At 43.3% G+C, this 21911-nt stretch overlaps 1 protein-coding gene across 2 annotated transcripts; it reads right to left on the bottom strand.

Moving 5' to 3' along the window:
- Positions 1-3: 3 nt before the first annotated feature.
- On the bottom strand, positions 4-20955 carry prkg1l (protein kinase cGMP-dependent 1, like). Of its 2 annotated transcripts, none has more exons than XM_064347351.1 (20): positions 20343-20955; positions 19161-19350; positions 18811-18934; positions 18200-18366; positions 15870-15983; positions 11481-11586; positions 11242-11305; positions 10304-10381; positions 8500-8594; positions 7903-7968; positions 7682-7756; positions 6603-6699; positions 6374-6513; positions 5900-5989; positions 5644-5785; positions 5290-5453; positions 2855-2977; positions 2212-2274; positions 1918-1984; positions 4-970 (listed from the first exon to the last, which is right to left on the bottom strand). In XM_064347351.1, exons 2-20 carry the CDS (start codon positions 19345-19347, stop codon positions 872-874), a joined length of 2061 nt encoding a protein of 686 aa, XP_064203421.1. In that variant the 5' UTR covers positions 19348-19350; positions 20343-20955; the 3' UTR covers positions 4-871. The 2 variants fall into 2 exon arrangements, with proteins under 2 accessions (XP_064203421.1, XP_064203422.1); XM_064347352.1 differs by lacking the exon at positions 20343-20955 and adding an exon at positions 20187-20283.
- Positions 20956-21911: the final 956 nt, after the last annotated feature.

The raw sequence follows: 21911 nt of genomic DNA, 5'->3' as shown, positions 1-21911 counted from the left end.
TCCCCCTTCCTCCTCTCCCGATTTACGTCATTATAAAAGAGGGACAATTACTTTAGCTAATAAAATACCATACTTAATTCAGGTTGTTATTAAAATAATCGTATTATCCATGGGACACAAATTAACAATACCATGCGAAACTATGCAAAATACATAAAAACGAAACGCAATGCCTAAAACTTTAAATTGCGGCTATAACCCATATATAGAAGGCATACATTAGCATATTAAATGCACAACATATACAATATTTGCCGTGACAAGGTCATACAGTAAACAGAACTTCTGTTTTACTGTAGGCTATATCTGATTATCAGTGATCTGTAGTCTTTATGCTCAATATCTTTACAACTGTATATATGATTATTTGATGGAAGGTGGGCAATGTTGCCATCTTCCTTCCTTTCAATCCTTTAGCTCCACCTCTGCCTCTTTCTGTTAGTTACCTAGCACCCGTCTATCAGGTGTAGTAGGCTACACGCCATAAAAATGAACAAAAAAAAGATTCAAAACACTCAAAACAATTTGCACGTCATGACATGCTTTAGTTTTGCTCCAGTACAAACACAAAGTTGACTGAATCTGTACTCGGGGGAAAAAAAGTTAAGTCATGAAAGAACTGAGTTAATTACAAAATACTGAATCAAAACACAATTGTAAAAACATTTTTAAGCCCTTCAGTCTTATTGTCTTGAAAAATAGCATGGCTTTCTTTTGATGCTTGCTCCCAATGTAGGGTCCTGCTGACCTACAATCACGCAGGCACTGCTGCCCATCTAATAAAAAAATAGTCCAGCGCACGCCAGACAAGTCCAGTTCCCTGTATTTCTCCATTCTTCCACCAACATCAAAGCAATTCAGATCTGTTTGATCAAAACTCTATGTCCCAGCCAGACTCCTCATCAGGGGGCGGGTCCTCGTTGTCATAAGGAAAGCTGTCAAAATTTCTAGTGTCCAGGGGACCGCTAACCTAGGAGACAGAAAAAAATCAGAGGGCTTTCAAGTTTTGCAAGATAATTCAATCAACCAGGTAATACAAATTACATCCTGTACTGTCTCTGAGCACTAAAGAAAGGTCAATGCTATCACTAGTCTCATCACTTTTTTTTTTTCTCAAAATTGATTCAAATGACTGGTTTTACTGATTGCTGCTGTTATGGTGCTGTAAGTGACATTCTTTGTTTCAGTTAATTTTATACACACTGTTTAAAACACTAACAATGGTCTGGTTATCAAAATGTCTGCAACTTATGGCACCAAACCTTTTCTTTACCCTCCTTTCTGATTCCTCCAGGGTTCCTAAAGTATTTCTAATCTGCAATTCAAGTATTTTTAAAGGACTATTAAGGGCATATTTCAAGGAGCGTATATGTAAAATAATTATTGTGAAACAGCCTCTGAAGTTATAACCCTGTGAGAAAGTTAAAGGCCATTTCTTTTGGAAAAACACTGATGTCTCTGAATTCACAACACCTTTGAGTCTCTTTGTGTTGGATAGATATCACCCCGGGGAAAAACTGCTCTTTGATAAATGCGTATACAAACAGAAAATCAAGTATCTTCATGCTCTTTCTGCAAAACCAACACTTTTGCAATCTTGAATTTTCTGCATTTAAAATGAAGCGCTTCCAAGGACTGGTATAAAGTGTATTTCTCCTCTGGGAGTGTAATATATGGCATCGTTTTTCCAAGTACCTCCAGCATTGTTAAAGTTATAAGAATGTATTTTCATTTAACTAAGTATGTCCTTTTCATGCATATAATCATTATCTAAGTGAAACAAGCAAAGCCTAAATTCATTAATCATTCTCCCAGAACTATAGATCTTATTCAAAGTGCCGTGCATTTTCAGAATACAATGAAACTGGACATCTAAGCCCAATCCACATGTCTTCTTCATTCTTCTGTCATTCTTACAATAGGCATGATTGGAGGGGTCAGGGTTCCTTTGCGAATGCCTTCCCAGTTGAAGCCTTCAAACCATCTGAAATACAAACATAACAGAGCTGGTTTATTTAGTTTACATTATGTTTATTACCATTACAATCTTTTAAAATGGTAATAACAATAATGATCCATTTTATTAATATAGTTCCTTTCTCACACATAACTTAAATAAATTGTGTAAAAAGCAAAACAAAATTCAAACAACGGAACAAGCAGTTATGTTCCGAAAATACACAGCGCTGCCCACCCTACTCAAAGCCTTACTTGTGCTTCTGAATGTCCTTAACCCCATTCTTCTGGTTGCCTAGTCTCTCTGACGGGTTGTCCCTGAGGGTCAGAGAGCAAGCCCACTGAAACACACTGCAATTGTGTTTTCACCTGCACTAATAATAATACTGAACAAACCCACGACACAACTGTAGCTCAACTGTGAGTAAGAGGTGTCAGAGTGACTGTGACCGTGAGTTTTAATGTTGCGTTCGGTGGCAAGATGTGTTTCATGTTCAAGATTTAACTAACTTCCCACTGTGGTCACGACATCAGATGCACTTGGCCATCTTCCGAGACAGACTGAAGATCCACCTCTTCAGCCTACACCTCCTCTCATCCCCACACTCTAGCAGGTGCATTAATTCAAGTTATTATGGCCTTTTTGGTTTTATGGCTTTTTATAGATTGTTATGGATGTTTATGTACAAATCGCTATCATATATTCATTATGAGTATGATGGTTCTAGGTTAGCAAAGTTAACTTAAATTTAGCACTTTTTCGTGTTACACAAACACTCACTGGTCTGAGAATGTTGTCCTCCAGGTCTGGCACAGTTGCTCATATAGCCTAACTCTGGTGGATGTACTAATGTTCTCTTTCTAATGAATGTACCGTGTAATGCAATGTGCACCCAACCTGCAGAGTCTCTTGATGAGGTTCGCAGCGCTCTTGGTGATCTTCTTGGGGAACTCCACCATGTCGATCCCCCGCAGGATGATGTTGTATGTCTTCATGGGGTCTGAGCCTGAGAATGGGGGGCTGGAGGTGACGTAAGAGACTCAGTGGTTTAAGGGGAAAACAGGAGAAAGAGCTGAGACAGAAAACAAAGGCAATTTGGGAGCCATGGTGGCCACTGTGAAGTCTATACTCTGCCTTCACAAAGACTTGGCTATTTCTAAAAAAAAACATCTTTAAGGGCTCCCAGAAGGTTTAGCCAGCAATGATACTTGCCATGACTGAAGGGTGGTTCTTAAACTAAGGGTCCGGTCTGTGTTTCTTAAACTATAGGTCAGGACCCAAAATGGGTCGCAGGAGTGTATGAGGTGGGTCCCAGAATGAGCCTGTAGGCCACTAGGTTGTGCTAGGATGTGCATTTGACAGGTCCCTGAATGGTACCAAATTTCTAATTTAGGTCCTCATGCTAAAAAAGTATTTCTAATTTGTGTCCCCCAGTATTACAAAGTGTGAGAACCATTTCCTTAGACCAGAGGTGGAAAACAAGAGCCATATTTGTTTCTGGGTTTCATGCCAACTTCTGGCCATAATTACTTAATTACCCCTAACATTTACGCAGTCTGACATTTTAGCTACATTTCGTGATATGCGTATGAATGACAGCCGAAGGCTGTTCTTGTGTCCCTAAGTGAAATGTTTTAGTGTGATCTAATCTATGAGTGAACCAGTGCTGGTGTATACAGCCACTTAGCTCATTTAGGTAACTGGCGAAAATAAAAACCTGCATTCACATCGGTCCTCCAGGACTGGAATTGCCCACCCCTGCCTTAGACCATCTGTTTACAATATGGGGCATAACTGCTGCCGAAGCAATGTGGGCTAGCTGCACCAGCGCCCCCTAGCTGCTCACCCTGTGTTCGCAGGCTACCACTTGAAGTGTTTTCAAGTGGGACATGTACTTCTCCTCTGATTGGCAGTTGTTTTCCTGAAGTATGCTGAGTGGTTCTTAATGACCAAAAGAGCAAAATTGGTCATTCAAAAGTTTACTGACGTCCTTTAACACCTTTCTTATTCCTCCACGGTTCCAACTTCCTACAGCATTTCTATATGAATTTCATTTTTGAAGGACCTTCCAAGGACTTGTAAAGGAACATTTTTGTAAAGAGATATTCTCACAATTGGCCTTGAAGCTCTATACACAATTTAGCCCTTGCGTTGTGTGAACGCTTTGGTAGACAAAGTGCTGATGTCACTGAATTCACAAAACTGGATTTTCTTTGTGTGGGTTGTGTATCATTCCAAAGCAAATAGCAGTTTTCATAAATGCCAGAAAAAGTTGTGTAAAACTGTGAAATGACTGTTCTTTGTCCTTTATGTGAACTCTTTTTTTCCCTTAGCACAGACCAGACAGCTTAATTAGCCATGTTAAAATTCTTTATGCTCAATGATTACCTTTATTTCAAGGCCAGTTCAATTAAAGTGGAAATGCTGTTTCTTTATAGTTCAGCTGGGGGAAACTAAATGGCAGCCTCCATGAGTCTCCACTTGCTTTTATTCTGCCCAGTAACACATTTTATACCGGTAATTGTTTGCCCTATCTGTGCTGGGTAATTTGAATATTTTTCATTGTTTTTACAGTCACTGGTTAAGTACGCCATGATTGGAGAGGGGAAAAAAAAGAAACAAGACTGCGTGTGCTTTTCGTGCAGTGAAATAAAAAGTTGTATTATAAGTGAACGGTAATTACTTGTGCCCTGGTCCAATCGAGGGAGTCGCAACCTGTGTAAGACGCGGGATTACTTTGACTTCCATTCGATGTCTGTACTAACACAGTGCTGGCCTACAATTAGACCTCCATTACTGGAGTAAAGGAAAGCTCAGACAAGGGTGCCAATCGTAATGCCTGTTTCTCTTGATTTGTGTTTCTGTGTGTTTTGTTTGTCCTTTTTTATTAATGTTGGGTAAAATTAAATTATGATTCAGTTTCTTTGCGTGAGACTTGTTTCTGCTACTCTGTATTTTGACTACATTACACACACACACACACATACACACAGTGTAGTTTTGTGACAGTTTTCTGTAGAAAGCGCTATACAAATAAAACTGATTTGATTTGATAGTGTGTGTTATTTAGGTGGGGGCCTCAGTGTTATTGTGTGTGTTTATTTTTATTGTTTTTTTGTTATTTGTTTTAGAGCTCTCCTTTCCCTAGCCAATGTTAGCTACCGTGCGTTTTCTCTGAATGTACATCTCAGAGTTCTCATCAAGCTCAGTTTATTAGCGTGCCATCTGCTGCTGAATGGCACTCTGTGGGCACACTGGCCTGTCTTTTTCACCCAATGTTCCCATCATTTCTCTCCCTCCTCAGAGGCTGCTGCCCCTTTTCCCAACCTCACCTCCCACTCAGCAGCTCAAATATCAGGATGCCCAGGGACCAGCAGTCCGCCGACACGTCGTGGCCCTTGTTCAGGATGATTTCGGGGGCCACATACTCCGGGGTCCCACAGAAGGTCCACGTTTTCTTCCCCAGGCCCACCTTCTTTGCAAAGCCAAAGTCCACCTGGGAGAAGACAAGGTGGCCCGGGTGAGAAATCTTCCAGGAACAACGACCTGCCTGCGTCTCTCAGTCAAGGTGACTGTGTGCGGTTTGGTTCCTTTCCTTGGCTGTGTGTCAGTGTGCATTAATGGTAGGTGCAAATGTCACGGTCCAAACTGTTTTCATGTAGCACTTTTGTGTCTCCCCAGGTTACCAGTTTGGCATATCCGCGCTCGTCCAGAATGATGTTTTCCGGCTTGAGGTCCCGGTAGATGATGCCGCGGCAGTGGAGGAAGTTGAGGGCCTCCACCACGCAGGCGGTGTAGAAGCGTGTGGTGCTGTCGTCGAAGGAGCCCCTGGAATACACAGACACGGACACGTACGACTGACACACACGATGGAACGCATGGGTAGAAAGAAAGGCAGCTTCAAATCTGCCCGACGACAGGGGCGGGGTCAGCCTTCAGTACCTGTCTCTCAGCAGTGTCCACAGCTCCCCGCCTAAACAGACCTCCAATAGCATGTACAGGAACTTGGCGTCTCTGAAGGTACGGTACAACCTGAAAACAGCACAGGAAACACCATTCATTATTCATAACAGCCACTTGGGCAACCATCCAGTCCACTTCAGTCCAAAACCCCCTCATTTCAAGCTCACAGTGGATGATGGAAGAAGACATGAAAACTTAAGATTGCTATAATCTCGGTCTGTGGTTTTAAACACAAGTCTTGCAGGGCCACAGTGCCAGTAAATGTTTGTGGTTTCCTTTTAATCAGTTGCATAATTAAACCAAGGAAAAACAAGGCGTGCATATTAATTAGCCAATCAGTGACTTAAATGGATTACTCAAGTGTGGGAACTACAAAAACCATCAGTCACTGCAGCCCTCCTGGAGTGGAGCCTGACAGCTGTGTGCAGCGCAGCGCAGACGGTGGATACTCACCTGACGGTAAACGGGCTGACCGCTTCCATCATGATGCGTCTCTCCGATAGGATGTGGCCCTGCTGGCTGGTGTCCAGGATGTGCCTCTTCTTCAGCACCTTCATCGCGAAGGACCGACTGGGATCGTTCTTCAGCTGCACCTGGGAGGGGAGACAGAGCCGGGTGGGACCGGGACCGACGCGGCCACGCCCGGCTCTTTCTCACTGCGCCGGTCAGGCACCCCACTCACCAGCTCCACGCGACTGAACCCCCCCATTCCGAGAGTGCAGATCACCCGGAAATCACCGAGGGACACGTTGGAGAAGAAGGCAGCCTCCGCCTCCACCCTGCAGCAAGCCAGAGGGTGCAGCAAAAATGAGACGGTGACAAGAACACGGATCATTACATTATGTTACATTACATTATATGACATTACATTTATTTGGCAGATGCCAAAGCGACGTATAATAAGTGCATACTGAAGGTCACTGGAACAACTATGAAGCACAGGTCCGATAAGGTACAATACTCATTTTGTAACAGTTATTCATAGCCATGAACACATTAAGTTCAGTTCACAGTGAACATTACTCTGACCTAACCTATGCTAAGGCATGACAAGATACAACATCATGGTAATGATACTAAGTACAATATAATTTAAGTGCTGGATGGAGGTACGGGTAACATGAAAGTGGCACAGAAGGCACATGTGTAAAATGAAAGAGGGGGATTTCAGTGATAAAAAATGATCCCAGATCGGGAGTGCCGCGCAGAGTGGTGATAGCTAGTTAGTCCAGGTGTAGTCTCATGTGGACCGAGCTGGATCATATGACCTAGCTGTGATTCCACTCCATGAAAAGGGAAAGATTTTGATTCTACAATACAGAGGTGGAGCATCAACCCCGGGCACAGTGTTTTGATAAGCCTTTAGAAGTTAGAATTGTATGGACCATGGGTGTGGGCTTTTGCCTTTAAAAAGTCTGATTTGTATGGAGCAAGGGTGTGTGCTCGGCACATCCAAATAGACGCTTTCCAACAGACTTACTTCACAGGGCCTTTTCAGAAAATTCAGCTTTGATGAAAATACACATGGTAAACACATCTTAAAATGAGGCAGTGGGAAAAGATCCATATTTTTTAAATTTCAACAAAACATTGATGCCATAATTATAAAGTAAAGCACGAGCTGCAGATATATATAACTTTCTTTCAGAAAAAATCCTATGCCCAATAAATAATTAAATACTGTTTTGAAGGAAAAACTGTGGTAGCTATGAAGATGTGCTTAGAACAGAAATGGCATGAAAGTGCAGAGAGAATGCTTACTTAGCTTTGGCTTCATCGCTCTCATACGCCTTTTTGCTTACGTCTTCCAGGCCTCCTATCAGCTGCTTAAAAGTCCTGTAGGGGAAGATGGATGAAATACAAAGAGAGAGAGAGAGATAGAGAGAGATAGGGAGGGAGAGAGAGATGGGTTATTGATCAATGCAGATTTAAGGCTAGAGCAATATGAATTCTCTTTTGTACATCACTGTGGTGTCACTCACTCTCTGTCAACGACGAGGCACGTCACATTTCCCACTGCGACAACATTAGCGGTCCGCACATCTTCCCTGGTAGGGAAAGGACACAGGGGAATGTAGTTTCTTCTAGTGTTTTGAGCATTATCCTACTGATAAAAGGTAGACCAACTAGCAACAAGGAAACATTCCAATATACTGAAATATGGGTCAGAATCCTCAGTTATCTGCACAAACAAAAGTCTATCTAAACAAACATTTTTCCTTTTGAATTTCTAGGATTTTCCTGTAGAGAACTCAGTATTTTTCACCAAGCAAACTACTCAGTGTTTGGTGTTGCTATGTTCCTTCCATCTTCTCACACAGTTGTTTAACTGGAGAGTGCAAATTTCCATTTGCATAAACATATAATTTGTACTCACCATTGAATCTTTGACAATCGCAAGAGGCCATATATAGTAAGATGTCTTCACACATTAACTGCAGTGTAAAGTGGCGTGGCGCATAATTATTCGGGTCTGATACTCCGAGGATCTCACAAGTAGATTGGATTTGACTGGATGTGGTTTCATTGCCCTATACCCGAATGCATTGCTCAGCACATGTTTGCGAGTTTTCTCTCACCCTTTCAAAGCCTGCTCTCCAAACCAATCACCTTTGGACAGAGTGGACAGGAAAGCTGGCTCCTCACTAGTTGTTTTCTGCTTGGTGACATTTACCTGTAGACACCAATAGCAAGGGTCATGGTGGACACTGGTAGACGGATACTGCATACTGCAATAGTTGTTTATATATATATATATATATATATATATATACACAGCAACACATTTTTTTGTTGTTTGGCTCTGTATTCGAGCACATTAAACACACGCACACACACACACAGATACATACAGCTAGTAGTCCCCTAATGGCATCTTCATTACTTCCCTCTCCACACCCAATGGTGTTTTCAGCTACAACCGTGGGATAGAACAGGACAATATTGGGCTGCCTAGACAGTTATTAAATGTGATTCTATCCCCTGATATTTATGGTAAAGCAACCAGTCTATTATTCACCTTGGCCTGACTACACCCCTATTCAGGAAGTTTTGCTTCCATGATGAGGGAAACGTAGCAACACTGGGTAATAAGATATGCCTCCAGGCATAATTTATTAGGCGAAGTGCATTCTTTAGAGTAATAAGAATAATGTGTTTTTCCCACGCAGCTATCATTTTCTGCTGGGTCACAACCAACATGTGACTCAATTAAAAAGCTAATCACTCACTGGACTGAAACATATTAAAACTGACAACATTAGCTTGATATAGCGTTGCCAAACGTGGCGCATTGTATTATCCAGTGTAATCAAGGGAGCTTCCAAATAATGCAGTCTCTTTTCCCATTGCTACTACACTAATTTGTCAGGAATTTCAAATTTAATTAAGGCAGAAGTAGGAAGACAAGTAAACAAATAAACATGAATTTCAGAAAAATAAGGAAGCAATAAAACGTGTAACTGTTGGTCTCTAATACACCATAATTTAGACTGCACTTGTTCTGTCAGCCACCTAATTTATTTTCACACACTGTTTTCTGTTAACAAGTTTTCAGATTAATAATCGCTTACTCAATACATACAAGTGTATGGCTAAATACACTTTCCTTGAAACTCTCGTCATAGTACTGTGCTCCACTACAGCATGTGCTAATGTACAGTATTAATAGCATAAAATATAGAAAATTGTATTTTTTGCAGAAAATGGTAATCATGAGGAAAAAGATTTGTTTTTTTTTTTTGTTTACCAGTTCCAATCATTTGTCCGTTGAATGTCACCTTCATCCTATAAACTAAGAAGCAATCTCATCATTTTGTGATTGGCTAAAGTACATATGGGATCAGAGGTTATTATTCAATAGTTATGCTTATTTGCCTATCTTCATCCTCTGTGTGTTACATAAAGCATGACAAATGCAGGCATCACTATTGACACTTCCTTTTGCAAATTCAGCACTGGACATCTTGGCCCATGTTATTTATTAATGCGCGGTATACACACACAGTTAATATGGACTATTCAGCTGAAGAGCATCTTCACCCATGTTCTGCAGTGAGTATGGACCAAATTAAGGTGAAAAGGGTACATTTACTCATCTTAGGTCATTTTTATCAGGCCAGTTAATTTATATAAACCATCACTTTACTGCCATTTAGCAGATGCTCTTATCCAGAGCGACTTACATAACAGTTTTTTTTTCTTCCATTTTTACATACCCATTGGATATATGCTGAAGAAATTTACTCTTGTACCTTGCTCAAGGGTGCAACAGCAGTGTCCAACTGTACCTGTGAGTCGAACCTGCAACCGTTGTGTTTCAAGCCCAGTTCCCTACCCATTACACTACCCTGCCACTCCACAGACTCCCTCAGCGCTCCTCACCTGGCCCTCACTGATGATGAAGAAGGTGTCTCCAGTGGCCCCCTGCCGAATTATGTAATCCCCATCACTGTAGTGGGTCTGGAGAAAGGGTGGAGACGGGGATGGGGATGGGCAAAAGATTGGGAGGCGGTGGTGGTGGAGGGGGGGGGGTTGTGAGAGTGAAAAGACATGAAAGAATGGAGCCAGAAAAAAAAGGGTGGAATGAAGAGAAGGCAGGCAGAACAGAGAGAAAAAAGTAGATCCAGAGGACAAAAGAGACACAGAAAGAAAGAGAACAGAAGCATTTGCGATGGCATCCATTTTATCAAGCTTAATTCAAAACAACCTTAGACAACAATGAGCACCATTGTGCGAGCGTGCAGCCCTTCGGTACCTAGGAGGAAAGCTGAGAGAGAGCACACAATGGCTAGCATCCACAGATGGAGCCAGACAGCTATACCTGGAACAGACATATCCTAAAATAGTCTATTGTGAGGGCAAAATTGCAGCTCTATTGGTGTGCGAGTGATGTGTGTTTATCCAAGAGTGATTGGCCAATTGTGTTTCGGGTAATAGCGTAAGGAGACCCAAGCGAGAATTTTTCTGGAAAGCTTCTATAAAATCGTATTGTTTACTTCAATACAACAGGGGGAAATGTTTTTGGAACTGCTCAAATAAATCCAATGCAGTTAAGAGTAAATGATACGTTTAGTACACTCAAAATGAACAGACAGTTTAGTAGTAATAGTAATCCCTTTTGGAGTAAGTACATTGGGTGATATCACAGTTTTTGTTTCATTTTGGTGTTTACTGTGTGCAGTCCAGGGGTGCAATCACTGAAATCCTATTAGGATTTAAAGCCACAATCTGGGCCAGCTCTTGTGTTTGTGTGAGCCCATATAGAGGACTGCCCTGCGTGGGAGGGACAGCCTTGCTTGTAGCGGCGTTGAACAGGGTACCTCCTCCAACACATCGGCCACTTTGCTGAGCACATCCTCAGGCAGGGTTTGGAAGGAAGGCACACTGTGGACAGACCAACAGACAGGTCAGGGCTCAAGCCAGCAGGGGACCAACTGGCACTGATTTAGATGGTAGCATCGCAAAAAAAAAAAAAAACACAGGTACTGTGTGCCACTTTCAAAAATTGGTTGTGCCTGTGTTCGCAAAAGCTAGTGAGTGTCACCACAATGGCGGTCACCTGTGGAGGAATTCCATGTACTGAGAGTGCCTGATCAAGCCGGTCCGCATCATGATGGTCTGGAAACACTGCCGATCAATTGCCCACAGTTTGATATCAGTTAAGGCTGGAGCGAGAGAAAGGCAGAGAGAACAGAAAGAGGAAGTGAGAAAGAGTGGTGAGGGGGCCGAGATGGGAGAATAAGTGAATCACAGACAGACAGAATGCAGAGAGTTCGCTGCAAATCTTTCAAACGGTCCTGTGACGTTATTCGGCACACTTTTATACTTTAAGTCTTAACCTTCGTCAAAGGCTGCCAAAGGGTTTAGAGCGAGCTTGAAGGCCAGGAAAATCAGCACATAAATATAAGGTGGCAGTGTAAATGAAAAAAAGTAGTCACACAAACATAAATATGAAATATTTTCAAAGTAACAACATAATGCATCTCCCTCATTCTCTCTCAATCCACAGTAAAAGTCTCACCATTCTTTTGCCTTTAGATGACAGGCAGGAGGAATACGGCATTTAGAATGTCAGCTTACTTGACTGATGCTAGCATTTACTGGCACAGAGCTGCACAAACAGAGCAGCCAGCAAGTATCCTTCTATAAGGACTCGCGCAGAGCTAGCCTAGCTAAACGTTCCTATCGCTGTACCCATATGGACCTTCAAAGCTAGTCTTGGCACAAAATCTGCTCCACTTATTAAGCAAATGTAGTCCTATAATTACAGACAGATTAAAGGGGGGAATTAGTAATTAATCGGAGTGCAACGTGACATTTCCGAATCTCCCCACTCCTCTTCCTGTCGGTGGACCTTCGAACACAGGATAAAGGCCCAAGGCTGTTCCTCCCTCATCCCTCTTTCCTCTCCCTCCTGCCTCGGCTGTGTGTTGTGGGAGCAGGGAAAAGAGAGACTCTGGCAGAGATGCTGTGAATTAATAATGAACCTCCTTAATTGACTCAGCTGCTGCTTTGGAGAAGGGAGAGATTATTGTCCAGCACCAAACCCAATAATTCCCCCCTCACTCCCCTGACGATTTTCGCCTGGAACATCCTCAACTGCGGCGGAAGAGAGCTTGAAAACACTTCTCAGACACTCTGCAGTGCTCTATATAATCGTTATGCAACGCTGTGGGTAAAATAAGGCTGATAGTTCACTAAAACAGGACATGTTCTGCACTGCCCTTCTGCCACAGCTCAGTAAATAGAGCTATAATAACAGCAAACGCAAGCCCACACAGAGGACAGCGGTACGACCGTCTATTTGAGCGCACTTCATGCGCCACACAAAGCAAAGCATTCACAACCATGACAACTGCCATCCACTTAATTACTGAAGTGCCTCAACCTCGTTTTGACATTTAGGTTTGCGAGCATTTTCATTTATTTCTGTTCTCGTGATGGCACATATTCACAGCCGATTTCCAGACCGCGATGTCAATACCCAGATTTCCTCTTTTGAAATACGTGTATGTAACCAAATGAATAAAACGTACAGTGAACCTGAGATTCTGAGCCGTGCCTATCCATGTTCACTCCACCAGATACTACGCAACACCTAACATTAATTCCCTGTTTCAAATGATGCAGATCAGCAAATTACAATTCTATGACTAGCTAGACCATCTGTGAGCCTCTCACTCCTGTCTGTAGCGTACCCTGTACTCTGAGACAACACTTCTGGCACAACAGGCTAATTAACAGGCTAATTATGACCACAACCTGATATTTTCATGCATAACAAAGAAAGAGTTTTAAGATGTGCCCCATTCAGGCAACACGGAAGGGGCGCATCTTAAGGAAAATATTTTTGGAGGGAGAGAAGGAAAAATATATATTATCTTGTTAAAGGAGCAAATGAATAATATGGAAAATGTGTAATTCTTTGATATGGATGTAACAAATGGCGACTGGAGAGGGATGCACACAGTGAGAGTTCTTTCCTCGTTCGGTTTTGTCTGGTAGGGTAACCTTTTTCCGTGTGCACTTCTCTGTCTCTTTAAATGAGGGCAAACCTGCACTGAGAATCACCAGCTGACCCTTACTGTCAACCTTGGATCCGCACACACTACCCTGAGAGAGGAGCTAAAAGAAAAAGAAAGAAAGAGAGAGGGGGGAGGAGCAGGACAGTAAGTGGGAGATGGGGATAGAGAGAAAGAGAGACAGAGAGAGAGAGATAGGGAGAGGGAGAAAGAGAGTGAGAGAGAGAGAGAGAGCGAGCGAGCGAGAGAGAGATAACTGACTTTAGAATGCCTTTCATTTGCCCGTCGTACAGGCAGAGCACCAGTAAATGCAGCCTATTTTCCCCTGGAACAAAAAACCAGGTCAGAGGCAAGAGGCAGTGATTCAGTGTTTGTGCTCTTCCCTATGGAGAGCGGATACAGCTTCCGCACTGGTGCCCCTCTCCATTAAAAATCCCACTGCGTCAATACCGCCCAGAAACCCACGCACTTCTCTCACAGAAGCACTCCGCAAAGGGTGCATCTGCAAGATGGATTAAATGATTAAAAACGCTGACCGTGTTTTTTATGTCGCAAATTAATTTGCAATTATTTCTAGACCGAAAATGGGTGAAACGGTGCTTGAAGGGACGGCCGAGTGCTCGAAAATAAATGAAGAAAAGGGGTCACCCAGCGACAGGAGAGCTATTCAGACAGGTTGCATATTTCCCCCATCTCAGACTGCATCGCTTGAAGTTGTGAAGTTGCCGGGTGCTTGATAAATACCTTGAACTTCCCAGATCATACACACATGCAGAATTCAGTGCCTTGTGAAGAGCATATTCTACCGATGCCGTCTACTAGATACCAAATGAAATCTGAACAAAAATCTGTTTACAATTGCTTTTTAACATAATTATGTACTTAAGTGTAATTAGACTAATTGGGCGGATGATTGAAGACCTTAATATAATCTTGTTCAAGAGGCAGCAGTGAGAGTATTTAGGCAGTAAATTGTAATCGGAATATTTGAATATGCATTTCGGTGAACGTTACAGGACTTTGAAACATTTAACATCCTGTTTTCAAGGACTCCAGATGGATGTACACTGATCAAAAATTCACTTTCTTGCAAGAGGGCTTGGCAGACCCTTGAGTCCACTGCAGAAAGAGTATGAAATAACAGCACTTGTCCCAGAAAGCAGAAAACCTTGGCCCATCATATTTACCCAGCATACATTATCAGTAATTGCATCCACAGTGACAGCAGGCATAAATCATTCATATATTTGACAATGCTTTCCATTGATACCATTATGAACCTGGCAGATATGATATTGTTAAGCACAATCAATGAGGAGAAAAAAAACAACAAACTTTAAATTTGAAATCATAGTTAACCCTTCGGTGGGTCTGCAGCTGACCGCTTGTGATCTTCAACAGACACACATGCGCAGAAAGGACTGCAAAAGTACTTGAGTTGTATACAATCGGGTTTGTAGTAACAGAAAGGACATCCACGGCATGGAAAGACATTCAACGGTCTGCAGTTTCGAGATGTTATTGCTGGTAAGAACAACTGGAAATACACCCAAAATATAAACCTTCTAGTGATGGAGGTCAGCTGATTTCTGCTACCTTCCAAGAAGGATGAGATGCTGTGAGCTTGTGCAATGCAATATGTCCGTTTACCTCCTGTTTAATAAAATGAGAAATGAGAAAAGAGGACGTATCTAGAGGTGGGCTGTAGAAATGACAGCACATGATTAAATTTGACTTCCTTGAAACAACAGAGGCTCGAGGTACATGGGCAAGCGGTTGATGAATTTGTTATATGTTTATCAGCTCCAGCCTTGGAGCTCTAGAGGCATAGAGAAGCTCTGTTGACACAGGACACCTCTTCCCTTACAGTGCTGCTCAGTCTACCCAGTAGCAGATAAACAAATATGGAGGAAAAAGGATGAAACAGCAAACCGTTTCCTTCAAAAGGTGAAGTGTTTGCCCGACTTGAACTCCACCGAGACAAATTTGCTTGCTGTTTATACTATGGTGTCAAATTAAAGCTCTGTTTCTCTAGGATTATATTTGGCATTTGCAGGATATCAGGTTTCTCGTGGCTGTTTCACGTTTAAATAACTCCAGATATAATCTACCCTAAAGGGGACTGAACATTGACCCTTCCACGTGAGGCACTTGAATCCCCTACTTGGTACTAATGTCCTGTATCACACAGCCTTGTTTCATTTTACATTCACACCAGGTTTCCACCAGAGAGATGCTCTGCACAGCTTGTGTGTGTAATTTCACTAATCAGAATGGAAGACTGCACTTCTGTATAGAAAACACGGCAGAAGGTGGAGCTCACAGATATAACATGCCAGAAGCAGTTTGACCAGCAGACAGAGGGGAAGGGCAGAGAGGGTGCTGTCTATGCATGCGGCAGCAGCAGCGGGAACGTGCCAGGGTACCTGTGACGGTGGCGGTACGGGTGCAGTTGTATAAGATGGCCAGCTCTCCGAACACCTTCCCCGGGTCCATGGTGCACAGCTTCTGACCCTCCTTGGTTACCTCCACCTTCCCCTCTGTGCACAGAAAGAAACACACAAGCACATTTACACACATATACATAATGTACATACATACACACACACACAAGCACATGTACACACATACACATTCATGCATACAAACAGACACACACACAGGCACACACAAGCATACTTAGACAAACTTACATACCCACACACACACACACTCCTGTTACAATACAAACAAAATATTCAAACAGTGCATGCTTGTTTGTAGGTTTGTAGCAGCAAAAGTGTGTGTGTGTCAATTTGTGTGCACACGCATGTGTGTGTGTATGTATGTGTGTGTGTGTGTGGACCTGTGCACATTTTTGGCTGTAAACAGGCTGTAGCATTATTGAGTGTGTGTGCCGGTGTGTGTGTATGTGTACGCGTGCATGCGTGTGTGTGTGTGTGTGTGTGTGTGCGCCTGTGCGCATTTTCGGCTGTAAACAGGCTGTAGCATTAGTGAGTGCGTGGGCGGGTGTGCGTGAGTGTCAGTGTGAAATTGACAGTGATTAACAGCGCTGAATCAAGAGAGGGAAAAAAGTGGAGAGAGGTGTCAGCAACAGATGTCAACAGACTGCTGATCCAGCTGCTCCACGTCCCTTTCAGACGAGCGGGGGAAGCATGGAGGATAACAAGGGCTGAGTACTGCAGCCATTCACAGCGAAGACAGCTGGCACCAGCTCACGGGGCTAGGGAGGTGAGTTGGAAAAGAGACAATAAAAAAACACCCAAATGTAACGAGGCAGCATCTTTTTCTTGCTGTTTCTGTTTTTTAAAAAGGGAACTGCCGTATAGGCTTGAGGTTCGCACACTCTCACAGGCTAATCAAAAGAAAGTTTCAAATTCTGCCAGAGAATTTTGCCTGAGAAAAACTTATAATAAACACGTACCAATTTCTAACAAGAAGCCTAATGTCTGCGTTACGTGAAAACCTGTGTTGTGTGAAAAATCCCCCAAAATTAAATTCTCAGGAGCAGCAGAAACAAAAAAAAAACCATCAAATACATTTTCTCTGTTTATTCCTGGAGCCGTCGATCATTGATTTTTCTGAGCAGCTAAGGGGAGTTCTATCTCAAGTCTATCTCAAAAACCTCCCACAGCTAAAATGAGGTGGTGCGTTTTTAATGTCTAAAGTTTCTTTAAATTATTTTCTCAGCCAGAATGTTGCATTCCGCTCCATCTCTAAGAGCCGCTGAAATTCCTCTAAGCGGAGCCCGGCAGCCAGGGAGACCAGGCTGAACCCCACTGCCTCCGTCTCACTTCCAACACACTCAGATCCAGCAATCAATACACGTCACTCAGGCATCCACAGATGAACACAACAAACAGATGTACTGAGTGACACACACACACGCACACACGCACACACATTCACACACACTCACGCACACACACACACACACACACACATGCATACACACACGGACACACACACACACACGCACACATGCATACACACACACACACACACACACACACACACACACAACTGAAATGTCACAGCAGAACTGGCAGCGATGCTGGTCCCGCTGATCAGGCGACAAGCAAAGCAGACATTTACCCAAAGGCTGTCAAATCAAAAGGTGAGGGAGAGAGTCATTAGCACCGACCGCTCTCAGATGAAAGTAAGCTATCTGCTACTAATGCTCATTTCATCAAAATGCAACACATCTTTCCCATTCCCTCTCTCCCTCCCTGCCCCCCCCCCCCCCCTCCCGCCACCCTCTCCGCCCCCGTCTCGCACACCTGCGCCGCCGCTCATGTGCTACGACATCACGAGCGTAGCCTTTCACGTAACCGGCCGTCACTCTCCCGCGAAACGGGCCGCTCCCCCGCTTCCTCTCCGTCGCGCTGGCCGCGCGACAGCGGCCCCCGGCAGCGTCAGAGAGGCGCGCGCTAAAACGCAATCTCAGCCCGCGGGGGAAGGGAGCGCGAAGCTCACACGCGCGCCGCGCGCCTTGCCCACTCGAAAGACCAATAAGCAGAATGCATTAAAGATCACCGGCAGCCAGGCCTGAGACGCGGATGTTCGGCGCATAACAAACACATCAACAGGCACTCCGGGTGGTGCGGAATACGAGATACTCTCGCCCAGACCTGGGAGAGAACGTGGAGAAGAAACACAGTTTTCAGGTGCCTAATGTGAAATTATAGAGTTTTAATAATGTGGTTATTAATGTCAACTTGATGTCACCTGCCCCCCCCCCCCCCCTCCCGCTCACCTTCTAACACGTAGACAAGCGAGCCATCGTCCCCCTCCTGGATGACGCAGCACCCCTGAGCCACAGTCGTGGGGTGCATGCAGTCCACTATGGCCAGGATCTGCCCTTGCTCGAGGTGCTTCATGAAGTCGTTCTCAAGCAGGGCCGTCTGGATCAACTGCTGAGACCTGAAGGGCAGGGGGAGAACATGGATAATTAATAGCGTAGCGTACAAACAATTAATAATGCAATCTCGTCTGGGGTTGGCTGTCATTGTGCAGCTGCTGAAATTATTCTGAATGTTTAAGTTGCTGTAAAACACAGCCGTTCATTCAATCAAGCCTCAAACAGATTCAATCAGTGATTTGACTCGGCAAACTTTGTCCTTCACCTATATGAGTGAAATACATTTTCTTAAAGTCTTTTCATATGATAAAAAAAACTTATTAAAATGCGGACATGACACTGACCCATTGATTAAAACCCTTTAGGCATCTAAGGCTTTGTACGTTAGTCATGGTTAATGGTTTCAAGATGTGTCACAGCAAATTTAAAAGTTAAGGATATCCATCAGAGCCAGCATATCTAATGCACTCCAGTTCCCAGGATGCCGGATGCTTGTGTTCTCTCACTCTTTGCTCTTGCTGTAGCTGGTCAGGGTGACATGTTTGAGCTGTGTCAGGTCCAGGGCCGTGGGCTCAGCAGAAATGGCCTGTCTCTTTGTGCGCTGGGGCTCATCAGGGGGTGCAGATGGCCCTGGCATAAATATAAAATTGGGAGATCCACTTAGGTTAGCTGGTTTGAGCTAGATGGCATGGATGTAAATGAATGTAAGATGTTATTTTTCACGTCAAAACAAAACATGTGACAAAATGGCACCAAACAGAAAAATACAGGTTCCACATTGGTACGGTGAACCATAATGCATGGGAAGGCCTCGATAAACCTTGGCAGTTGGAGCTGTGCTTGTGGTGAGGGCTACCTGCTGCTGTGGAAGGCCCCGGAGGAGAAAGGGTTGCCCTGTAGCGGTCCAACTCCCCCTGAAGTCGGTGGATCAAGTCGTCCTTGGCGTCCAGCTCCAACTCGAGCTCATCAATGAGGGTGTCACGCTGGCGCAGCTCTTCGATCTTTAGCTGCAGGGCGAACTGGAGGTCCCGGAGTGTGCCCATTATCTGGGAAGAAAAGAGGGGAAAGGACACGAACGGACACAGTGATTAATGACGAAAAGATATGATTTACAATACACTCGCAAAAAGAGAGGCAGAAAGAAGTGCATCTGTTTTTAGGTTAAAGGAACAGTGTGTGTGTGTGTGTGAGAGAGAGAGACACAGAGAGAGAACATGTATGAGCTATGGTGTGACAGAATGATAAAATATCTCAGAGCTTTCGTCTCTACATGTGCAAAGCAATTACCACATTGATATATAGAGATACAGTGCTTCTAGACAACACACCAATAGGGAACAAAAGGGAACTGAGCCTCAATCAGTAGACTACACATTGAGAATCAGAGGGAATTTGCGTATGTCAAACTTACTGCAGAGCACAATACATATACAGATAAGCAAAAAGTATACCGTTGCCGTGGTCTGAATGAGATGCCACCAAAGATAAATGGGATCTGCCCGCTTTTATGCAGCAGACCTGATATTTCATTACCCAGTGTTTCGCAACTAAAGAATTTCAATGCCGGTATATTTCCTAACGGATCGAATGCCAAGATAGAAATGAAACATGTTTGTGAAAGATCAGGCATTGGTCTCGGTTTAACCAAGCAATAATCAAATTGTTCAAGAACGAGGGGAACTGGGAAATATGAATAATAACATTACTTGACTGTACTAGTATGTAATAGCATTACATACAAGTACAGAGCGCAAATTAATATCGTCATGTACATTAACGGAGTTAAGATATAACTGAGTTACTTGCATTGATTTAAATTATGACGAAAACAGATAAAATAAAATCAGAGACACAAAGTGAATTTGTAAAAAAAATTGTGTACCTCTTCATCCGGATGTGCTCAAGCAGTAAAAACGACACATCTGCCTCCAATAGTTGTCAATGAATCCCCAACCTACAGTGCAGGAGTCTACTAAAAACCTGACCGGACTGTGTAGCGTCACGTTATGTCTTATTATAATAACCCAAACGGTTTTACCTTCTTGTGTGAGCCAGGAGGTCCGACTTCGATCTCTTGTCAACTCCTGAGTCCAACAGGCACGCGCTCCTTAGTTCGTCTCCGATGCGTGTTGTGGCGAGCGCCACAGACAAAATCAGTAGTCAATGACTGAATTACACCAGCTCATCTCCAGTGCATTCAGCTTTTTATTTTCTAAAATACGGTCTTGTAGTCTCCATTCACCTGAGAATGTTTATCATTTCCAAATTTCTGCTACTGCTGTACTCTGTATGAATTAAATATCTGTAGCTAATAGATAGACAAGACAGCTTCCAGGCTGCGGGTCTTATTATTTTTGAACACACATTTAGCCGGATGAATTCTCTGATTACTATTCCGAATATAATATGTGCAGCACACATGCAAGCGCTCTCTCTTTCGCTCGCTCTCTCTTTCTGCGCGCGCGCGCGCACACACGCACCTCTGTTTATTTGAAATTCTTGACTCAAGCGTTGGTGCACACACGAAGTACCAGACACTTCTCCAAATACGCTTGGGACATCAGACTGACGCCAAACAAACACTGACGCACGAAATAAAATCTCACAAAGCAAGTAATACAGGAATTCAAAGGTCCGGCAATGTTCAAACTAATTTCATGTGATAGAATAAGTTTATTTTATGAACGCATAAGTGATATGGAAATTCTTAAGGGCTGGTATCTTATCCTGTGTCACTCATTAGGCTACATTTACAATACATCCATTTAGCAGACATGGTTATCCAGAGTGGCAGACAATGTAGGACAACATATAAATTCCTCTAATTTGTGGGAGCATTAATTTCAGACCTGGCTAACTACATTCACAGACCACTGATGACTTATTTAACTGCACTAGCCAAGAACCAAAATATTAATCCTGAATATATACAGAATACCTCTATAACAATCCTAAGAGAAAAACATAAAATAATGAAAAATACCGTAACCTAAAACCATAAAATTGCCATAACCTGTTTTTTAAATCAGTACAAAAGGGGGGAGTTCAAGCCGATGAGGAAGCATGATGCAGACAAGCATAACAAGCATACTGATTGGGAGAAGCAACCATAGCGAGAGGATAATTCAAATCAAATCAATTTTATTTGTATAGCGCTTTTTACAAAAAATCGTCACAAAGACGCTTTTGGAGTAGCTGAAAAAAGAAACAGAGCAAAAAGAGCAAAAACCAGGCCTGAATCCCCAAATAGAAAGTGCATGAGGTAAAAAAAAAATAAAATAAAAAAACTCCTATCGGGGAGAAAACCCCTCAAACAGTCGCAAGAAATCTAGGGAGGAAGCAGGCTACAGAGGGAGAGCCCATCCTCCACCAGCTGGCCTGGAAGTAAAGCCGGGGTGGACAGCTCAAGGTCATGGAACAGAGAAATCTGGCCGTGGTGTAGGGTTTGAAGATTGATGGCAGAGCTGTTCCATTCCATGTTCCATTTGATGCCCTGTAGGCTAATCCAGGGTTTTAAACTTGGTGCCAACTGTAACAGGTAGCCAGTGAAGTGAGATGAGGTGGCCAGGTGGTGATGTGAGCATACTTGGGAAGACTGTGTATAAGC

The sequence above is a fragment of the Anguilla rostrata genome, chromosome 8, assembly GCF_018555375.3.
Source record: "Anguilla rostrata isolate EN2019 chromosome 8, ASM1855537v3, whole genome shotgun sequence".
Taxonomy (NCBI): Eukaryota; Metazoa; Chordata; class Actinopteri; order Anguilliformes; family Anguillidae; genus Anguilla; species Anguilla rostrata.
This window is presented reverse-complemented; position numbering and strand designations above follow the sequence as displayed.

Coding starts and splice junctions, on each gene's coding strand:
- prkg1l (XM_064347351.1), bottom strand. CDS start 19,347: ATGGGCACACTCCGGGACCTCCAGTTCGCCCTGCAGCTAAAGATCGAA. Junction 8,595..10,303: donor TCATCATCAGTGAGGGCCAG/GTGAGGAGCGCT, acceptor TGGTGTCTACAG/GTAAATGTCACCAAGCAGAA. Junction 7,969..8,499: donor GGAGAGCAGGCTTTGAAAGG/GTGAGAGAAAAC, acceptor TTTCCCTACCAG/GGAAGATGTGCGGACCGCTA.